Here is a 22,405-nt window from a genome sequence, read left to right on the forward strand (position 1 = left end):
GCATACCCATGCAACCATAGTGAGCATGAAGTGGCATCGAAAATGGATGGATGGATGGTAGAAAAGTATGGATGCCATCAGGCACATGGTCTCTGCGGTGGCACGGATAGGACTTATCAACCTATGGACTATTCGTCATGCCTTCCCAAGAAATTCTGAACACAAACCATAGAGCAGGGGTGGGCAAAGTTTTTGACTCGCGGGCCGCATTGATTTAAAAAAAAATTGATGGGGGGGCCAGACTATATATATAAATTTAAATAAATTAAATACATTTATTTATAAATTTATAAATACATTTATTAATTATTATTCATTCATTTTCTACCGCTTTTCCTTGCAGAGGTGTTGGAGCCTATCCCAGCTGTCTTTGGGCGAGAGGCGGGGTACACCCTGGACTGGTGGCCAGCCAATCACAGGGCACATATAGACAAACAACCATTCACACTCACATTCATACCTATGGACAATTTGGAGTCGCTAATTAACCTAGCATGTTTTTGGAATGTGGGAGGAAACCCGGAGAAAACCCACGCATGCACGCGGAGAACATGCAAACGCCACACAGAGATGGCCGAGGGTGGAATTGAACCTCGGTCTCCTAGCTGTGAGGTCTGCGCATTAACCACTAGACCGCCGTGCAGCCATTATTATTATCATTATTATTATTATGTGCTTGTGTCCCTTTTTTCAACAGACCACAGACAAATAACGAAATTGATAATACTTTGGAAAGAACGGGCGGGCCGTATTCAAACACTTAGCGGGCCGGATGTGGCCCCCGGGCCGTAGTTTGCCCACCCCTGCCATAGAGGGTGTCACATATGTAAAAAATTGAGACACCCCTTGGATTGTCCATATAGCCTGATAAGAAACGACTTAATTCGGTGGCCTGAATACCTTTGTCCGTATACACTGTAAGTGTATCAGACCACCTCCAAACAACAATGTAGGACTCTGGGTTTATTTTCAGTGTGTGTTTAGACTGGCTGTGCTGCGTTTGAGAGACAGAAATGAAAGCGGGCAAAGTCCCATCAGGGTCGTTCTTATCCTGAAAGATTCCTCTCAATGTCACCAGCATCAACAACATCACAAACATTCAGGCAATTTAAGAGCTTTTATGTGAGCTTGGACGCACAAGTTGTGGGCAGTGTTTGAATAATGCAGAACCTAAACAGAACCCCCGCTCTTTAAAGGCGACCTATTATGCTTTTTCCACTTTTCTGGTCTATAAATGTTGTTAGAATGTTGTGTTATTGTTTTAAACAATGCCAAAGTTTCAGGAAACTTTTGGAAGTGAGCCCTGAAAGAAGTTTGGGATGACTTCTATCCAGCCGGTGACTTCCTGATATGGGTGTGCCTTTGTGCAATCTATACAAGCTCCAATCACAGCAGAATGGGCGTGTCTGGAGGCGGGCCATGGGTGCAATAAATTTGAAAAAGACCGTTTTGGGAATCCAAGGAAATACCGCTGCAATAGATGCAGATTCTGGAAGATCTAGAAAGCTTTCTATGCGGGTTATCATGTGTAGCTGCTCTATAGGAGTCCACAACTCAGTACAAAGGGACAAAAATCAGCATAAAAGGTCCTCTTTATTAGGAAAATGTTGAGACGCTGGCTTGTGGTTAACATCTTAATCTGTTGTGGCAGAGAAGATTGTCACCACTGGATGAGTTATGGAGTCAGCAACAGGATCCTGAACGTGGCAGGGCCGGCACGCTTTCTGCTTCTCGGGGCATGAGGTGGGAGACGAGAATGTGGCGCTATGTCCGGAATTTGAAATGGCTCCTCATGCCAGCCTGCACGTCTCTCTCTGAACCCCCTCCTCCCTAGCTGTGGCCTCTTAAACTTCCTGGTAGTCTTTTATTAATGATGGTGGGGCAGGGCTGCTCCCCTGCAAAGCTTTGTTTCTATTTTTAGCTCTCCTGTTTGCCCATCCTGTTGCACGTGGGCGGGGGTTTTCTCTGATTAGTTAGGAGACACCATCAACGCTGATTAAAGGACCTCCCGAAAAAGGTTCCGCTTCATGTGAAACAAAATGATTTCGTTGTTTGTTCCTCCTTCCACCTTTGAACTTTCTCACAGCTCATCAAGCCACTTGACCTCGGGGTCACCAACATAATTGTGCGCACACCTCTCAAAACGTTGCTGTTGATACTCTCTAAGCAGCCTCTTTTATTGGGAGAGTTGGCAATGCTATTTTGGATTTGAATGTTTGTTATATAGTGGAACCGTGGTTAGTGTCATTCATTCGTTCCAGAAGGTCCAACTCTATCAGAAACAGGCACTAACCAAAGAAATTTAATTTCAACACTAACCGTGGTTCCACTGTATATTCCTTTCCAAGTTTTTTTTTGCCTCCCTGGAAGTGTCATGACTAGGCACCCTACTACTTTTCTCCATATGCTTTTGAAAGAAAGACAAAAACTTGCCTGATGTGGTCTTTCATCAAAGCACCAATGGATGCTAGACGAGTGTGGGCATGTCCTCTATGCCTCAAAGAGATGTTCTATAGACATGTCTGTTATTAAAGCAGCGTATTATATTCCTGGTCGTGTTTTGTCAATCACCTCATTCCAGAGTAATTTAAGAAGTACTAGCTAATAGTGATGTTAAATAATACTGTAAGTCAGGGGTCTCAAACTCAGTTTACTTGGGGGCCACTGGAGCTCGGGTCTGGGTGAGACTGGGCCGCATCAGGTTTTCCAAAAAAAAACAAAAAAAAAAACGCATTTATTAAAAAAAAAAATAAAAAAACTTTGCTTTGGTTCCAATTTTCTACAAGAAAAGCTCTGATAAAACATTCCACTGTTCTCAAATTTCTTACCATTTATTTTTCTACACAAAATAAGATGAAAAATAAATAAACAAATCAAGAATAAAGAAAATCAATCAATTAGTAATAAATAAATAAATATAATAATAATAATAAAATGGCAAATAATAAAAACTTAAGAAACCACATATAGTTGGTGGGTAGACAAATTATTTTTTTCAGATTAAAATGAACAAAGCATTATTAGAGCCCTGTAGACATGACAAAACACGACTATAGTCACATTTATACTCTTTTTATTTACAACATATTGCGCAACTGCAGGGTCTTGAGACACATGCTAACTCGCAAACTAGAGAGCTAGCTACCTAAACGGTAGCCTTCAAGTTATTTCCTTTAAACTGAAATAGCCAAAAACTTACCACTTCCACACGGATAGGCAGGATAACTATTAACAGTTATTTAACCTTTAACATGAACATTAATCAAACGTAATAATTTTTTCTGGGTACATGATACCATACAGCATCCATATCAAACTTGCGCGGGCCGCACTAACATTAAACTTTCATATCAAGGCGGGGGCCTCAAACTTGTGTACTGCCGCGTGTTTGAGACCCCTGCTGTAATTCCTCCAGCATTGTCCTTCACATGCAGCATTCATGCAGTCTATGCCTGATTCTACCAAAGAGAGCACTGAAGAGCATCAATTACACATTCTTTTTTGTCCGCAGACATAATGTGCATTTTGAAATCTTTGCTTTGCCAGAAACAATCCCAGACATAATGTTCCGCCATTTGTTTGTGATGAGAGGTGCAGATAGAGGCATCAGAGAGCAGATCATGTGGGTTTAGGATTAGGTCTTTTTCCAATAACCTGCTGCTTTTATTGACTCAGTAAAGACATGCTTTGACCATTGTTCTTGTGGTGACTTGTAAAAACTGCAAGTAAAGTCAGGAAGTCAGGGCATAAATCAACAGTGATGTCACCATTTATGTGGTAACCAATACAGTAAATACAGTATATAACAACCATTATTTTCTTCTGTTTTTTTAAGCTCTTCCATGTTGCCTACATCATCCTAAAGTTTGCTAATTCACCACGGCCCGACCTGTGGGTGCTGGAGCGCTCTGTTGACAACGGGAGGACCTTCATCCCCTGGCAGTATTTTGCACGTAAGTTCCCACCTCTGAAAATGGAACCGCTTTGGTTGTATCTTTTAAACAAAACGTGTGCTTAATTTATCAGGTCAGCATCAAATAACCGAAAATGCAAGATGCGCCACTCTTACATGTTAATCCTTAGCTCCTTACCAATTGTACCAGTGCTAGGTTTATTTATCACTTGGAATATTTCTGCAACTCTTTCTTGCGTGCATTTGTTTGTGTGCAGACTCAAAGCACGAGTGCATTGAAAGATTTGGGAAGGAGCCCAACACTCGACTTGTAAACGATGACGATCAGCTCTGCACCACAGAATATTCTCGAATCGTCCCGCTGGAGAATGGAGAGGTACTGTAAAATCATTACACGTCAGCAAGCACAACTCCACAGTGATAAAATATAAATGCCATGTTGTGATGTCCAGGTTGTGGTTTCCTTGATTAACGGACGCCCAGGATCCAAAGACTTCACCCGCTCGTTTGTGCTGCAGGACTTCACCAAGGCCACCAACGTGCGCCTGCGCTTCCTCCGCACTAACACTTTGCTGGGTCACTTGATCAGCAAAGCCCAGAGAGACCCCACCGTCACACGCAGGGTGAGGCCAAAAAAAAGAAGCCAAAACTGGAGTTCTTCACACTGTGGTGTCATGTTGGCAGCATCTTGCACTCGGGCATATTCACAGCTCTGCACCAGCTTCCTTTTCGCTGACACACACACAAACGCTCCTCTGTCATGCATTTATCCTCTTCAGTCTGTCCCGTAGTGATAGTCAGCACAAGTATGGAAAAGTCTCTCAAGCCACAGCTGCAGGAAAAGGCACACATTCCTACACCGGGAGACGTCTTTGCAATACAATTTGTTCATCGTTAAAAGTCCCATATTACAGTATTTGTCAACTATTTTAAATCGGGAGTCCCACAATATTATAGTCTGTGGCTTTAAAGGAAAACTGCCCTTTTTTGGGAATTTTACCCATCATTCGTAGCCTCAATGGGGTAAATGAAACTGGAGGTAGCAGAGATGAGGATGCTGAGGTTCTCATTGGGAGTAACCAGGATGCATCGGATCAGGAAGGAGTACATCAGAGGGACATTACATGTTAGAGGCCTTGGAGATAAAGTCAGAGAGGCCAGACTGAGATGGTTGGGACATGTCCAGAGGAGAGATAGTGAATATAATGGTAGAAGGATGCTGCCAGGTAGGAGGTGTAGAGGAAGACCAAAGAGGAGGTTTATGGATGTACTGAAGGAGGACATGAGGGGAGTTGGTGTGAGAGAGACAGGACAGAAGACAGGGTTGGATGGAGGAGATTGATTTCCTGTGGCGACCTCTGAAGGGAAAAGCCCAAAGAGAAAGAAGAAGATCCGCAATTCTTTCCCTTTTTTGTGCGTTCAGCTAGCGAGAGGCAGCTAACAATGCACAAAATGGGACTTACCTTTTTCGACCATAAAGCCCTGTAAAAAATGGTACAGAATAAATTATGTGTTTATTTTATTTACAGTTCAGGTGGGATTTTATTTTGTTGCACTGCAAGAACTTACTGTACGCTGAGAACACAAGATCAGTGTGTGATTGCACACACACAGCTTAGAGGGAGTGTTGATTACAACATTGTTTCTGTTGCTGTTGTGCAATGTACTTTACTTAATATCTCGATATGACCATGTGGTCGAAGAAAGTTACATTTTCCTTTTCACTTTCTCATGCACTCCAAATCATTATTACCTTAAAAAATAAGGTGATATCTATAATGTCTTTATATAAACACCCTGTGTTTAATTTAAGTGTTTCCGGTATACTTTTTGGCCGCTATATTGGGTAGACCTGCATAACATTGTAGCCATATAGTTACTGGCCAGTGTGTGCCAGTACCTATATTATGATACTATGTCATGAAAAGTAGCTTTTTTCAACTCAAATGTACCTGCATGAATCATCTCAGTTACCTTTCTGTATTCTGCCATGTTGAAAGGAGTCTGTGTTGACAGCTGTACACGATGTTATCAGTTTTTATACAGCAGTGAGTCACCCCATCATAAAACTCATCTTGACACTTAACATGTGAAATTAGCTCCTGCTGCCAGGCTTTGGTTTTGATTTGTTGTCTTTGTGTGCTTATTTTTAGTACTACTACAGTATCAAAGACATCAGTATTGGCGGGCGCTGCGTGTGTCATGGCCATGCTCAGGTATGCGGTGCCGGTCTCGACCCCGAAAACCCAAACAAGTAAGTCATCATTCTAGACTGAACATATTTTTCACAACTTAACCTGCGTTTGTCAAACGTTAACGGACAAATCCTGTTTGATCATCTGTTTCGTGTGTATGCTCCGTCATTTATACATTAACAGAAGCTTTGCACAATGGAAACATTCAGCCTACCTGCTTTCGATGGGTGACCTCATATGTTTGTCAGTGGACATTACAATGGTGAAAAGCACAGGACGGTGATAACCAACTGTGACATTGTAAACAAATGGTGTAATGGAAAGATGTGCTACTTTGCTGAACCACAGTAGACCTCTATGTCCTGAGCAGAATTCATTCATACATATACTGTAGTTTTTGTTTTGATGAAGTGCTATTCCAAGGACAAACTGAGGCATGTTTGCAAGTTGTACAGATACAGTGGTGTAAAAAGTGAAACTTTAAAATTCTGTTTGTGTTACTCAGCTGTGGATTTGAGCTCATGCATGTGACACTCTCCACACTGTTTACAATGAACTCATCAGTGGTATTAATACTGGCTAAGCCGTTTACTTCATACCGGTGTTACAACATTGCTGTGTTGTGTGATACACTTGTTAATAAAGCACCACGTGGTCATAATATTATGAGCTTTCAAATTCAATGAACTGCCAAGCCTCCCAATGTCATTGGGTGCATGGTCTACAAAGGCAAATAACCGCCAGGGTCTCTAATTAGCACTGGCTGTGGCTTTTTTTTTTATTAACTCCACAAATTGACAGTAGCTGCATTTCAAGACTAGCATGTTCGAAATTCTTAAAAAGGTCTACATCACCGCCAGCTCCCCAATAATAAAGATACTATCAAAATATATGAATTACATGCCTGACTGTGTCAATGAAAAATGTGCATTATTAACTTATAAATGCATCATTTTTAATACAGCTTGTGTATTAAATTTCATTAGTTTGTGCAGGTGTACTTAATGTACTGATGAATGCCGTAACTATTACTGTGCTGTCTTCAGGCTCCAGTGTGAGTGCCAACACAACACCTGCGGAGAGTCATGTGACCGCTGCTGTCCAGGCTTCAACCAGAAGCGGTGGCACGCTGCGACAGTTGACAACCCTAATGAGTGTCAGCGTAAGTACACACAATGCACTTAGAAAGAACTGAAGTGTCCACTTGCTGCTGTTGTTATTAATGCCCTGATATGGTATCACTCAGTAAGAGCGTTAGGCAGACATTCCTCATATGGCAAGCATGAGGAAGAGAGCACGCTACTATCCTCCAAGGCCTCCTGCACCATCTTGCTAGTTTATCAGCAAACCATCTAGTCAGCCAAACAGAGCCTGTGGAAAATGGAACTTAATTGCCTGGGCTGTTGACAAGACGCTCGCCTCTTGAAATGTGACCTTTGAGCTGCCAGGAAAAAACTGCAACGAAACGAGGATGATGTGTAATCTGATCAGTGCAGGGGGAAATGTACTGAAACAACATAGACTTAGTTTAATGTAATGGAATAATTATGTATATTGACTTACTATGCAAGTTGCCTTACAAAGGCGTACTACAAGAAAGAAAAAAAAATCATGGACTAAGTTGAAAAAACAAAACTCATAGGGAGGATTTTTTACCTATTATGACCTATATATTTTTCTGTATATTAATACAAAAAATAATATACAAATATATTGTAATATTATCCACATTATGTATATACATTTACATTGTATTACTATTTAAACTCATTCTATTAAATAATGATGGAATATTGTGAGAAAAAATAATTGTGTAGTAAAATTATGGGTTATTCTCTGAAGACTTTATTCTGCACGAGATGTAAGATCAGCTTCACTGTATGAAGAATACTGTTGAAAATTATTTGTACTTTTATGTAAATTACAGCTCTAGAAATACATCCATCCATCATTTTCTATGCCACTTATCCTCACAAGGGCCGTGGGGGTTAGGTACGCTCTAGATTGGTCGCCAGCCAATCACAGGGCACATATAGGCAAACAAGTCAAGTCAGTCATTTGTATTTATATAGCCCTTAATAACAAAAGAGGGCTCAAAGACCTTTACAAGCTAGCATCCTGACATCCTGACACTGACATCTTGATCTGAAGCCCCCAACCGTGCAAGGAAAAATTCAAAACCCCATTTGGGGAAAAAAAGAACTGCAGAAGGGGGGAATCCCCCTTCCAGGATGACAAGGCTGCAATGGATGTGGAATGGGCAACATATGACACATCATAACTATATACAAAGTAAATTCAAATAACATAAGGAGAGTCAGCAATCCTTCACACTCATCTTCATACCGATGGACAATTTGGAGTCGCCAATTAACCTGCAATTAACATGCATGTAAGGAATGTGAGAGGAAGACTATTGCATCTCAATATTGAATTAGTGGTGTATGTTCCAAACATGCAATTTAATGCATCATTTTCACAAACACTGTCTGGTGGAAACGGGATATCAGCGGTTGTGATGTTAAATGCAATGTCTATTATAAACGGGGAGAAGTTGAAGTGTAAAAAAAAAAATGAAGAAGTGTAAACTGAAAAGGTTAAGAGGCTTTTAAAACACCTTTAGGGTCTGTATGCATAATCATTAACGAGGCAGGAAGAGGATAATCTATTTTTCTTTAGCTACATTTAGATTTTATAGTTTCTCGTAATACTTAATAACCAGTCTTACAACCCGCCTTAGGAAGTTTCAATAGAGTTCACATGAATGTTGTCGAACCTACTATATACGTATTGAGTGACTGTGTATGTGTGTGTGTGTGTGTGTGTTGGGGGGTTTCCTCCTCAGCCTGCCAGTGTTTAGCCCACGCCACTGACTGTTATTACGATCCAGAGGTGGAAGCGAGGAGAGCAAGTTTAGACATCTTCGGCAGGTACAGCGGAGGAGGGGTGTGCATCAACTGCCAGGTATGAAGCATGCTTGTCAAGTCTAAACTGATTCTAGTGTGTGTGTGTGTTTAATTTAGAAAGAGGTCTACTGTCGTGTATAGGACAGTCTGACCTCAAGTGACCCCACCTGCTATGCTCAGCACTGAATTTTTTTGACATTTTAAAACCAGTTGAAAATAGGCCGTTCATCAGCTGATTAAAAGTCTCCCCTAAAGTAATAATACAATTTTGAAAAAAATGATTTAGCTGTGGTATTCTTGTTAATCACCTCAAAAAAAAGTGGTTTGAGCATGCTTAATGCCAGTCTTTCCAGGAGGCTAGTTGGAATTTTGCTCCACGTGGTGAAGATGGTTATAAACGTCCCTTCCTAGCCATCCCTAAATGTTTTCACTTGGGCTATCCACAAGAAAACGTACTTCAAAAGTACTTCATCATCCCAGCCTTTCAGCCACACAGAATGGCGTTCTGCGTGACCCCCACTGAGGAAATTAGCCATGTCACTCTGACACATGGCCAAGTGGGAAGGCAGCTGAAGAGTCAACCAAGCCAAGTCAGCAATTCCGGACCACGTTGACCCACGGGTTCCCAAGAAGAAGCCCATCCCATCTGGTCTCAACAAATTCAGACCAGTTGCTCTGAGGTCACACGTCATGAAGGTCCTCAAGAGAATCATGCTTGCTCAGCTCAGACCCCTGGTGGCTCCTTTCCTGGACCCTCTACAGTTTGCATACCATCCTCATGTTGATGCTGATCTCGCCTCATTGGAGCATTTCAAAAAATTATTGGTTATCTATCAGATTTTTCTGTATGATGTCATAATTTTAACTTAATTATTGTGTACCCCTAACAAATATTAATATGCACACAATGGATTACACACATCTCATACTTTGTCTAATTATAGCACACCGCTTCTGCTTCTGTAATGCTTAATTGTAGGAGTAATAATGCTTAGTTCTGACAATCAAAGTAATTTTTTTGTTAATTTTGAGTTAATTCTTCTCTTTTTAGCACAACACTGCTGGAGTTAATTGTGAGAGATGCATTGAAGGCTTCTTCAGACCTTATGGAGTGGCCGCAGAGTCTACCACTGGATGCATACGTGAGTTTGGTCTGCTTTTTGGTCTGCATGATGCATACATATCAATAGCAAAAAAACAACTTCCAGCCACTGGTAAACACAATGTGAAACCCTACAGAACAAATGAGATGACAGGTGGTGATGGTGAGGGCTGGGTGGGACATACTAGGATAAAAGAACAATAGGCGCAAGGCTCTGCTGATGATACACAGCAGGTGTGCGTGTGGAGGAGAATAGGACAGGACTATTAACGTGTGTCCAATGTTGCTAAACTCTCACTCTCTGCCGCTTAGTGTACAATAAAGGAAACATGATTCAACATGAAGGAATACAGGACAATTGCACCACTGTCAATTAATGTTATTTTCCATAAGTGATGCCGTTATGCTCTGTGTGATATTTTACTTAATATAGCTGTACGTATTATTAGAAATCCCCCAAAATATTTATATTTGTAGAATATAATAACAAATTGTGTTTTTATTTAAAAAGTATGTTATATCATTTAATACTGGAGATTCATTAATTAAATTTATTTTACTTAACCAAATAATGAACATGAAATGAACATCAATACTTAAAAGTAAAAATATTTGCTTTGACATGATGTTATTTATTTATTTCTGTATTCATTTTTGTTTATTTTTATTTTCTTGTATAGTTATTATAATAAAATAACAAAATGAACATTATTATTTAAAAGCAAGATATATAGAATGTAAGATGTTTGTGTGTGTGCTGTCAGCCTGCAGATGTGATGAGCGCACCACGAGTGGCTGTGAAATGGGTTCTGGAAGGTGCATCTGCAAAGTGCAGTATGCAGGCAACAACTGTGAGCAATGTGCTGAAGGACACTATTACTACCCTCAATGCATTCGTAAGTGTACAAATTTTATTTTGTTTATTTTGTCATGTGACCTATGGTGGGGGGTTGGGGGGGGTTAGTGTTTCTCCCCATGTTGGCCTTTGAGTATTTCATTTTTTTTATATCACACAGTAACACACTATTTTCTGCATTGTTTGACCTATATCTGTAGACTAAATGCCATAAATGCTCCAATGAATGCTTCGAGTCAATTAACGACATGCTGTCTTCTAGTATAATTGCTGAGTCAGAAAACATGTTATAATTGTGTAATAATGATCCTGAAGATGCACTAGCTGCATTGGAAATATCACATGTGGGTGGCATCCGCCTATATATAGTACCTCTGTGTGCACTTTCAAATATGTTGGTTGCGCCACTCAGTTGTTACTATGAAATAATGCATTTTACAATTGTCGTACTGTTGTGTACAAGTAACTCATCAGCGGCATTAATGCTGGCTGAGCAGTTTACACCTCACTGCTTTTACAATATTGGTTCTGTGGCTGCTGTGTTGGCCAATGCGGTAGTTAATAAATCACTAAATCAATTCAGTGAACTGCCGAGCCTTCAAAGGTCACCGGGTGCATGATCTACAAAGGCCAATAACCACCTGTGCAATCAAAGAGAACTATATTTACATAGACTCCTAATCATTAATAATAATAATGCTTTATAGTGTATAATGAGTTTATTGCCTGCTTCCAGTTATAGCCCTGTCCTCTTTGCTTTGCTTCAGTAAATAAACACCTCAACTATGAATATGAATGACGCTTTTGGTGATACTAGTAAATGTGATAAATAGTGCAGCTATACCTATAGCAGTGTGTTTGTATTTCATTTTTGACAATAATAAAAAAAATAGAAGTTATTTATTGCGTTTTCCTTAACTTTATGTCATACATTTACTGCAATTAGGTTTTCCAGCATACCAGACGACCACAAAATCCCCTGCAGGACCGATTGTAGGTAAGTTAAATTGAAACAAACAACTGTTATTTGAGACTATAATAAATAATCTACTACTGCAAGTAATGATCATCAAACATTGAATGCATCTCTTTCTTTCTCTTCAGTGCCAACTGGCTGCCCTGTGGGATATTTTGGCTCAGTCAGCTGTCAGCGTGAGTGTGACTGCACTGATACTACTGTAGTACTGTACTGATATTTTGCTCTAAAAAGCTAATGTAAGTGTTTGAAAGGTATGGCAATGAAACTTGAAAGGGCAAAGGGCAACTGAAAAAGGCTTTGTCATCATCATCATCATCACAAGAAGTAGTTCAGGGCCAACTGTGAGTCATCATAGGTATTTTGCTCCTGTGTTTGTGTGTGTAGAGTGTGTGTGTGACTACAGAGGTACGGACAGCAAGGTGTGCGATGCTTTGGGGCACTGCCTTTGTCGTCATACTGTGGAGGGTCAGCGATGTGACCGTTGTCGCCCAGGCTACCACTCCTTCCCAAGCTGCCATGGTGAGATATGGTACCTCCTGTCGGTTGTTCGCCAAAAGCTTTTGAAGACATGCTACATGTAATGCAGATATCCTCAAAGTTTGATAGTCCTTAGACAAATTGTACATGATTTATGGAAAATTAATTTCTCAGTTTGTGCCCCTGCAAAGACGTTTTGGTTGATGGCGGCCATATTTTTCAACCACTGTTTTATCGAGCGCGGCACGGCGGTCTAGTGGTTAGCGCGCAGACCTCACAGCTAGGAGACCAGGGATCAATTCCCACCCTCGGCCATCTCTGTGTGGAGTTTGCATGTTCTCCCCGTGCATGCGTGGGTTTTCTCCGGGTACTCTGGTTTCCTCCCACATTCCAAAAACATGCTAGGTTAATTGGCCACTCCAAATTGTCCATAGGTATGAATGTGAGTGTGAATGGTTGTTTGTCTATATGTGCCCTGTGATTGGCTGGCGACCAGTCCAGGGTGTACCCCGCCTCTCGCCCGAAGACAGCTGGGATAGGCTCCAGCGACCCTCGTGAGGAAAAGCGGTAGAAAATGAATGAATGTTTTACCGAGCTTGTCAATCCCCTGAAGGTGTGGACCAAATTTTTGAGTGGTAATTCCACTTAAGACCTTAAAGCTGCAGTGGCTGTTTTGTAAAGCGCGTTGAGTAGTAATTAAGTAGTATTAATCCAACTTATGGGGTCAAAGTTTGGGGTTTAACAACAGCGCCATCATTTTGTGGTGTTTTTGTCCAAAAAATAATAGCACAGGTAACACAATGGGGGTGCATGTTTTGGCAAATATTCACCCTTTTGTGAGCAGCAGAGGTAGCTTCCACAAGGAAATACATACTGTATTGTATACTGTGTACACAGTGTTGCTCTATCTTATCAGTGTTAGTGATGATGAATTTACAGATGGTTTTTATTGTTTGCTTTATCGTGCATTATGACTTCATCTCCCTCAAGATAATTCCTTCATATATCAGCTATTTTACCTACAGTATTTTTGTAGTAGTCATAAACAGGAATTGCATGTGTCAATATTGAACAATGAATAGTTCTCGAGTATGGTATCAAGTGGATTGTTTATCAGTTGCCATGGCAATGTGGGAAACAAGGCTACCTGTTTGCAGGAGTGCTGTCTAGTTTTCATTTCATTTTTTCCAGCATGTCCTTGTGATGGAGCTGGTGTAGCTGAGAGTGTCTGCAGCCCCAGCGGTCACTGTATTTGCATCCCCAATTATGGGGGCAAGGGGTGTGACCAATGTGCAACAGGTTACTACGGTTACCCGGAATGTGCTGGTGAGTATTACTGTCCCACTGCCTCTCTGACTACCACCAAACATTCATTCACATTCATACACCAGTTTAGGCAGCACAGTCTGACAGTCTTTTTGGCATTTTGCTACATTTTCCCAAGTTGACCTGTAGTATAATCTCCATGTACTCCATGTTAAATCTTATTTTAACAATGCGGTTACAAAACAAAGGCTCAAGTAGGTTATATGTGTACAATAGACCTCAAACAAGAGTATCTTCAGTTGACACAACCCTCCGGGCCAGACTGAGTCCAAACAAAAGGCTGCACTTGCATATAAGACAACCTTGAATTAGCTTCTCATTTATTATCACCACCATTACATTGGACACATCTAATCTAATGCGTAAATGGACTCTTCCTGTCTTCCTATTTATATCTGTGGGGTTTGTTATTTACTGCTAGATTTTATGGGTTCTACTACATACTTCTCATACATCTTTTTATGGCCTCCTATGTGAAGTACACATCCTTCTTCATTCTCCCACACTGTCCCATATACTACATCCTCTGGTTTTACTTTTGTATATTTCGGGCGGGATTCATCTCGTATCTTCGTGCCCTTTTAAGGGCATGAGCCTCTCCAGAATAGACACTTGGGAATTCTTGTGATTAATGCATTAAGAGTCACTCTTAACACTGTATGTTTTAATATGCGACCTTTAAATGGTTCATTCATCCAGCCTGCCAGTGTTCCCGGGCAGGCTCGTACAGCACAGCATGCAACCCGGTATCAGGTCAGTGTCTGTGTCTTCCTGGGGTGGTGGGCCAGCAGTGTGACCGCTGTGCTTCTGGACTCACTTTCCCTGCATGCTCAGGTAACATATAAATGTAATGTACTTTTCTGGCTGAGTCTACTTCGTATCGTGATAATGATCATTTGTGCCTCTAGCCTCCATCGGTCAGTGCAATCCATCCGGAACTGAGAGCAGGGATCCACAAACGGTATGCCTTCCCTGTATCCCCAAAAAAGATAATCAAAATTGATGAACCAAATGCTGGTTAATACTGTACATCAGGGGTTGCCTAACTTTATCAACTCAGGGCCCACTTGAAAATCTAAAAAATGTCTGCGGCCCACCTTTGTCCTATAAACAGTACATAGACAAAATGCTGCGCTCTCAGAGAACTTAACTTACTTAATAATAATAACTTACTTATTATTATTATTATTATTATTATTATTATTATTATTATTATTATTATTATTATTATTATTATTATTATTATTATTATTATTATTATTATTATATTATAGATTATTATTATTATAGTTTCAGGAGTGAAATGAAAGCAGGGGGATAAAGGAAGCCCAAACTTTTAATCTGTGGTGTACACACAAGACAGTATTAATTCTCATACTTTTCATAACTGCATTCAAGACTGGCATGATTACCAGAGAGCTACGTTCCAATCATAAACTGTATAAGTAAGGTTCCTAAAATATTGTGACAGGTCAATAACACTCAATAGGTTATTACTTACCTATAATTTTTTTTAATCATGCAATAAATATTTTACAATAAAATAATTTTAAAAATAATATTTGCAAAAATGAATCATTTTTAATGACCTCTCATGGCCCACTTGCAGTACCACCACGGCCCACCAGGGGGCCACAGCCCACACTTTGGAAATAACTGCTGTACATCACAACATGTCATAGCCAACCCTAGATTTCATACAAATATGCTCTCTAGTGGCTGTAAGCAGTAGGGCGTCTTCTAAGAAGACCAGAGGGTAATTAGCTGCAGGTGCACCATGTTGCACTGCAACAAATAGGCAAAAGGCGGCAGTAGAGCTACAGACACAGAACATGGCAGTAAGTATCTTGGAAAGGGCTACATTGAATGGATTAAGGACGTTTATTATGACATCTGACAATCAGTTTGGCTTCAAGCTTGGCACAGATATGTTCGTTTTTGCTTTAAAGGAGATTATGGATTTGTACAACAGGCATAACACCACAATTAGTATGTAATTTATTGATGTTTTAACCATATAAATTATGAAATGTTACAAATTGGAGTACCAGAATATTTTGTGTTTCGGTTTGCTCACGGGCTGCACAGCGGCCGAGTGATTGGCCGAGGGTGGAATCAAACTCTGTATGGCCTGCGTGCTAACCACTCGTCCACTGTGCAGCCTTATTATAACAAATGTCCTTGCTACTGAACAACGACTACAACAACTACTGAACTTTCAGGGCTCCTGCAGCTGCCGTCCCAACTCAGAAGGAGCCTTGTGTGACAGGTGTAAACCTCTATACTGGAACCCGGTAGCTGACAACACACACGGCTGTGAAGGTAACGTTTGACCTTTTGACCTTATGTCCTGTTTGTTGTTTGTTGTGTCTATTTATTTGATATAATCTGTGGTATTAATTGTTTTTTGTGAATAAGACTAAAAGCTTCATTCCTGGGAGCAATACATTATGAGATGGGAGTCCTTGGTTGCATATTCAGAAATTGATGAAAACTCTGGAAAAATTTAGGCCTACCATCATGCATGCTGTCACATATAGAGACTTGTTATGAAAAGTGAAATGTTTTGTTGTTGTTAAATTGCTTACTTTACTTATTTTTACGCTTGCATGACAAATATTTAAAGGGGATCTATTATGATTTTTCCACTTTTCTGACTTACAATTGGGGTTAGAATGTTGTATTCTCGTATAAACAATGCCAAAATTACAGATAATGAGGTTTGTGCATTTGGAAGTGAGCCCTGAAAGAAGTTTGGGATGGCTCAAAACGCTTGGTTTCAAAAGGCATGGTAAAATTGCCCCTTTGTGAGGTCACAGAGAGGCGGACTTCCTTAAATGGTTCAATGTTAGGAAGCACTTTGGGCATGTGACCAATCACAGCAGAGCAGACATGCCTGGAGGCGGGCTGTGGGTGGAATAAATTAAAACAGACCGTTTTGGCAGGAAGCACAAATCAAAGGAAAGCTAGAATAGGTGCCGATTCTATTTTTACACTTGTATGAAATGTTAAAATGCACGTTGCCAGACATTTATGGGTTTTTTTTCAAATTTCACTTTGTTGGCCTTTAAAGCTATTGAAAAATTGTTTTACTTTTCCTCTTCATCCATGTAAGTGGCCATATCCTTTAACCAGAGAAAATTTAAGCACACACACATACTGTACATACACCAGAATATGTCATAACCTACCTGTTCTGTATTTCTCTGTCTTTTATTCTAGTGTGCAATTGCGATGTCAAAGGGACGCTGAGTGGTGTTGGGGAGTGTGAACAGGTACTATTGTCGATACACAGTCGTCCCTCGTTTATAGCGGTTAATTGGTTCTAGACCCGACCTTGATGAATACATTTCCACGATGTAGGATTATAATAAACGCATATTTTCATATCGAAAACTTGTTTATGACTTTCTAAATAAGTTTTTTTTACCCTGTATAAATTAAATTACATGCCTATAGTCACCTTTGCACACTCCTTTTATTGTCCTATGATTCAGCAGGGACCCGAGACTGCTAAAACTAGCAAGGTAGTGAGCTAACCAGTTAGCCTCAAATTATATTTCTTCTAAATTTAAGAAACCTTACCACATCCACATGGAATGGGAGGAGAACCTTTTTTTATTTTATCATGTCAGACATGGCCATGGCTGACTTCATGCATTGTTAAGGTAAGGTAATGTCTCAATGTTTCGTGTCATTACTGCTGTCTAGTGACCAGAATACTACATATCACTTGTATTTCAATATGTTTTGACGAATGTTTAACTATGTTTTGACACGAAACAGTGATTATTAGGGCTCGAGCACTGACCAGTGCGAAAGCCCTATTGTAATCGTTCCGTTTTTTATTCTGACGAAAGGACGGCCATTTTGAGGGCCTTAACATGCCCGAAAACTCACCAAATTTTGCAAGCGCGTCAGGTCTGGCGAAAATTTCGATCTGGTGGGGGTCCCGAAAACAATGTTCCAAAATTGACTCTCTAGCGCCACCTTTAATTTTTGAAAAAATTGGCCCCCGCCACCAGTTTCACCTATCGTCACGAAACTTGGTGGAGACGTCTATCGTGACAGGACGGACCAAAAAGTCTCAAGAACCCATATTGGAAAACGAACAGGAAGTCGGCCATTTTGGATGGCGGCGGCCTTTTTCGTGCCAGAAGTTGGGGTCGTATCTCGACGAACTCCTCCTAGGGGGTTTGACCAAATGAGTCCGTTGTTGCATCAACGGACACTAGACGGATGGCCGACGTTAAATTGCGAAGGATTTTGGGATATTCCATACGATGTGGGCGTGGCACGCCCCCAAATTTTGCCCATTTTCATATGTCCGGGCCTTGCACGCTGAGCGTAACTGTAGACGTGAATAACTTGGCTCCACGTGGTCAGATCTTCATCATACTTGCTACATGTGATCATGGCCCCGCCCCGAAGGTCCCCGTAGGTCACTTCCTGATTTCGTCGCAGCGCCACCTATTGGCGACAGGCTAAAGGCGTGTCATCTACATGAGGCCTTTTCTGCCAGGAGATTCATCAGATGAACATCAGGGTCACAAGGTCACTGCCTGACAGCCTGGTGAAGCCTGTTGATGGACCATGATGCAGGAAAAGCGCACGTGGTGGGCGTGGCCTGGCGGCGAATGCTCAGGCCTCGCCATTTACATAGAAAAGGTCATCATTCGCCCGCAAAAGGTCGCATGGGCTTGAAAACTCATAGGGGGGGTCAGAATCCAGGCCTGAGCGGCCTGGTGTGGCCCCCATATGAAACCAAGCCAAATTGACTCACTAGCGCCACCTAGAAGTTTTAAAATAATTATCCCTCGCCTCCCGTTGCACGTATCGGCATGATTTTCGGAGGAGACATCACTCGTGACAGGACGCACAAAAAAGTCTCAATAACCCATGTTCTAAAACCAACAGGAAGTCGGCCATTTTAGGTGGCGGCGGCCATTTGGGGGCGGATGTATGGGTCGTATCTTGACGAACTCCTCCTAGGGGGTTTGACCGAATGAGTCCGTTGTTGTATCAACGGACACTAGACGGATGGCCCACGTTAAATTGCGAAGGATTTTGGGCCGCTCCATAGGATGTGGGCGTGGCACGCCACCAAACTTTGACCATTTCATATCTGGCCCTGCCTGGTGTCTGGCCTTGCCTTGAAGCAATGTACATCAAAGTCAATACACAGTTTGACTGACAGACTGATGATGTCAGTTGATGGACTATGATGTGTGTAAAGCACATGTGGGGGGCGTGGCCACGGCGAATGGTCAGCCTTCGCCATTGACCATCAAAAGGTCATCATTTGCCTGCAGAAGGTCACAGGCTGCTGAAATCTTAAACGTGAGGCCTTAATCCAGGCCTGAGCGCCCTGGTGGTGCTCCCATGTGACACCAATCTAAATTGACACACTAGCGCCACCTAGAAGTTTCAATTCATTATCCCTCGCCACCCGTTACACGTATCACTATGATTTTCGGTGGAGACGTCTATCATGACAGGACGCACCTAATGCTCCAGAAGCCATGTTCTAAACACAGCGCCACCAACTGGTGGAAATGTATATCTGCCGTAACTTCCTGATTCATGGTCAGATTGTCTTGAAATTTTTTTTGGTGTGTTGGGTCAATCTCTGGTCTGTTATACTGTGTGTACATAGACTCTATAGCGCCACCAACTGGTGGAAATGTATATAGCCGTAACTTCCTTCCACATGGTCGGATCAAGCCCAATTTTTTTCTGGTGGTTTGGGGTACCCTCTGGTCTATGACTGTGTGTGTACATAGACTGTATAGCGCCACCAACTGGTGGAAATGTATATAGCCGTAACTTCCTTCCACATGGTCGGATCAGGCCCAAATTTTTTCTGGTGGTCTGGGGTACCCTCTGGTCTATGACTGTGTGTGTACATACACTGTATAGCGCCACCAACTGGTGGAAATGTATATAGCCGTAACTTCCATCCACATGGTCGGATCAAGCCCAAATTTTTTCTGGTGGTTTGGGGTACCCTCTGGTCTATGACTGTGTGTGTACATAGACTGTATAGCGCCACCAACTGGTGGAAATGTATATAGCCGTAACTTCCTTCCACATGGTCGGATCAGGCCCAAATTTTTTCTGGTGGTCTGGGGTACCCTCTGGTCTATGACTGTGTGTGTACATACGCTATAGCGCCACCAACTGGTGGAAATGTATATCTGCCATAACTTCCTTACGCACGGTCGGATCGGCCCCTAATTTTTTCTGTTGGTTCGGGGTACCCTCCGGTCCGTTACCGTGTGGGCCAACCACTCTATAGCGCCACCCACAGGCGGAAACATATATCCGCCGCAAGGACCTACCGCGTGGTCCGATCGTCGTGAATTTTTTTATGGCGGTTCGCGGTGTCGGACGGGACGTGACCGCGCACCCGCCTCGCCGCCGCTGTCGCCCCCTCCTGGCGGAAAATTGCAAGTGCCCTTACCGCTTATCCGCTCGCCGCGGTTTTTCGTACGGCGCGTCCGCGCGCCCGTCCGGTCGCGCGCGCGACCCCGACCCGCGCGTACCCCCGACCCGCGCGTACCCCCGAGCGCGTCGGGGTGCTCGAGCCCGCTCATCACTGCTTGCAGTTTTAATTTATTAATGAAATCATGTCTGACAAACCATGATATAGCAAGGGAACGATAATCGAAACATGATATTGTGAGGGACGACTGTATGTTCTTTTAAAATGTGCATACTGTTATACTCCAATTAACGCCTCTATTCAGTTAACTGCTGAGTCTCCTATATGAAGAGCTTGCAACCAAAAGGCGCTACATCCATTTTGACTGATTTCGAGAAAATCAATGATTTTTAATTATGCACATATCAATCTATTTGGTCATCATGTCTACGTATATTGCAAATGAAAGAGCTATCAATATAGGCCATAAAAATGAAATGCATGCTATAAAAATCCTGCACACACCATGTATTTTATATATTTTTTTTAATTATTTTTTTTTGGGATTTAGCGCCTTTTGGCTGAAATGATGGATTTAGCGCCTTTTGGCTGAAATAAATTTGAAGTCACCTTTAACTTCTTCAATGGAATTGTTGTAAAAGAATGTAAGGTGCTTTAATGTGCTATGCTAATAAAATAATTACAACACAGAAGCCATTCTCAACATACAATACACAACCCCCCACCCACCCACACACACACACACACATGCACTCGTTCACCTTCACACATTACAGAAACAAAATGTTATAACCTACCACTACTAGTACACTGTTACTGATAAAATGTTGTTAACATATTATAGCACACATTAACATCATCCACATTCCATGATGATCAGCTTTAACACAACTCAACATACCCAATTATACAAGACAATGGTACAAGACACGTCATACATTGCAGGTGCATTCAACCTGTAGGCTGCAGTAGAGCAACACATGAAAAATAACAATTTGCAGACAATAATAATTTTATTAAAAGCAGTGCTCATATTTGGCTGCACCATGAAGGTGACAGTGACAAAAAGCATCTCATTACAAACTCTTTACATTGTATGTTTTTTTAGTACAAGTAAAATAATGTTTCTCATGAAAGTTGGAGGTGTCAAGGTAGAGACATGCCTTTTATGGCGTAAAAAAAACTTCCATGTTACAGAATACTGTAAAAACACAATTTGTGTTCTCCTGAATTGCATAACATATTGTAACTAACATTGTAAAAACAGGATGCACACTGATACTGGCTTTCTGTATGTGCAGTGCCAATTGTATTCTTCTCTCTGATTGGTCAGATTATCAATAGATGGGAAACTTGGGCCAATCAGAATAAAGAATAAAGAAAGGGATTTAGCTCCTTTTGGTTGAAATCTGAAATGGAAATAGCGCCTTTTGGTTGAAAGCATAAATTTCATATCACTTTTTTTCATATTTTTTTAAATGATTTCAAGACCAAAATATGTGATTTGGATACACATGACAGAGGTCTATTAAACTCATGAAAAACATGCAACTTAGTGAAAATTGGATTTAGCGCCTTTTGGTTGCAAGCTTTTCATATGCACTGAGTGCGTGGTTTACTAAACAGTTTATCTAATTAGTGATGGGAGAGCTGTGGCTGTAGGCAACATCCTATTATACTAGTTATAGGAACATCTGAAGTATCTTAAGTGGTCAGCATCCAGCAGCATTATCTATCTCTGCATGCACTTTCAAATGTCGGTGTGAATCATGTACTTTACTCATCAGCGGTATTAATTTGCTGCTTACCGCTATTACAACGTTGCTTTGGTTGCTGCTGTGTTGTGCAAAATACTTACATTCTTTCCTTCCACTTTATCTCTCTTTTTGAACTATTTGAGTTCAAAATTAAATGGTTATATATCATTAGTTCAAATGTCAGTAATACCACCACCTCTCCAATTCCAATTAATGCACCATCCTTTTTACCGTTTAAGTAAATAAAAACCTTGGCTATTAGTGTATTTACCGTATTTGTATAAATGTTGCATCTGTGCAGAGAGGTGGCCAGTGCCACTGTAAGCCTCATGTAGGTGGGCGTGTGTGCTCCTCCTGCAACAATGGCTACTTCCTGCTGCAGAAAAAGAACTACTTTGGCTGTCAAGGTGAGTCTGAGGTAACATACTCACTGTGTTTGATTAAGAGTC

General features: G+C 41.3%; 1 protein-coding gene across 1 annotated transcript in view; it reads left to right on the plus strand.

The window, feature by feature from the left end:
* LOC131126501 (laminin subunit alpha-3-like) overlaps positions 1-22,405 on the plus strand; it is a 65,369-nt gene that overhangs the window by 12,566 nt on the left and 30,398 nt on the right. Inside the window, exons 3-19 of the mRNA XM_058069120.2 lie at positions 3,836-3,953; positions 4,171-4,289; positions 4,366-4,536; positions 6,067-6,167; positions 7,155-7,270; positions 8,954-9,072; positions 10,066-10,156; positions 10,881-11,012; positions 11,919-11,969; positions 12,077-12,124; positions 12,336-12,470; positions 13,620-13,754; positions 14,454-14,588; positions 14,663-14,715; positions 15,977-16,076; positions 16,977-17,029; positions 22,258-22,363. Of these exons, the coding sequence (XP_057925103.2) occupies positions 3,836-3,953; positions 4,171-4,289; positions 4,366-4,536; positions 6,067-6,167; positions 7,155-7,270; positions 8,954-9,072; positions 10,066-10,156; positions 10,881-11,012; positions 11,919-11,969; positions 12,077-12,124; positions 12,336-12,470; positions 13,620-13,754; positions 14,454-14,588; positions 14,663-14,715; positions 15,977-16,076; positions 16,977-17,029; positions 22,258-22,363 (1,783 nt within the window). The remainder of the gene's footprint in view (positions 1-3,835; positions 3,954-4,170; positions 4,290-4,365; positions 4,537-6,066; positions 6,168-7,154; positions 7,271-8,953; positions 9,073-10,065; positions 10,157-10,880; positions 11,013-11,918; positions 11,970-12,076; positions 12,125-12,335; positions 12,471-13,619; positions 13,755-14,453; positions 14,589-14,662; positions 14,716-15,976; positions 16,077-16,976; positions 17,030-22,257; positions 22,364-22,405) is intronic.

Source organism: Doryrhamphus excisus, linkage group LG6 (assembly GCF_037039965.1).
Source record: "Doryrhamphus excisus strain RoL-2023G ecotype Guam linkage group LG6, RoL_Dexc_Guam_v1.1, whole genome shotgun sequence".
Taxonomy (NCBI): Eukaryota; Metazoa; Chordata; class Actinopteri; order Syngnathiformes; family Syngnathidae; genus Doryrhamphus; species Doryrhamphus excisus.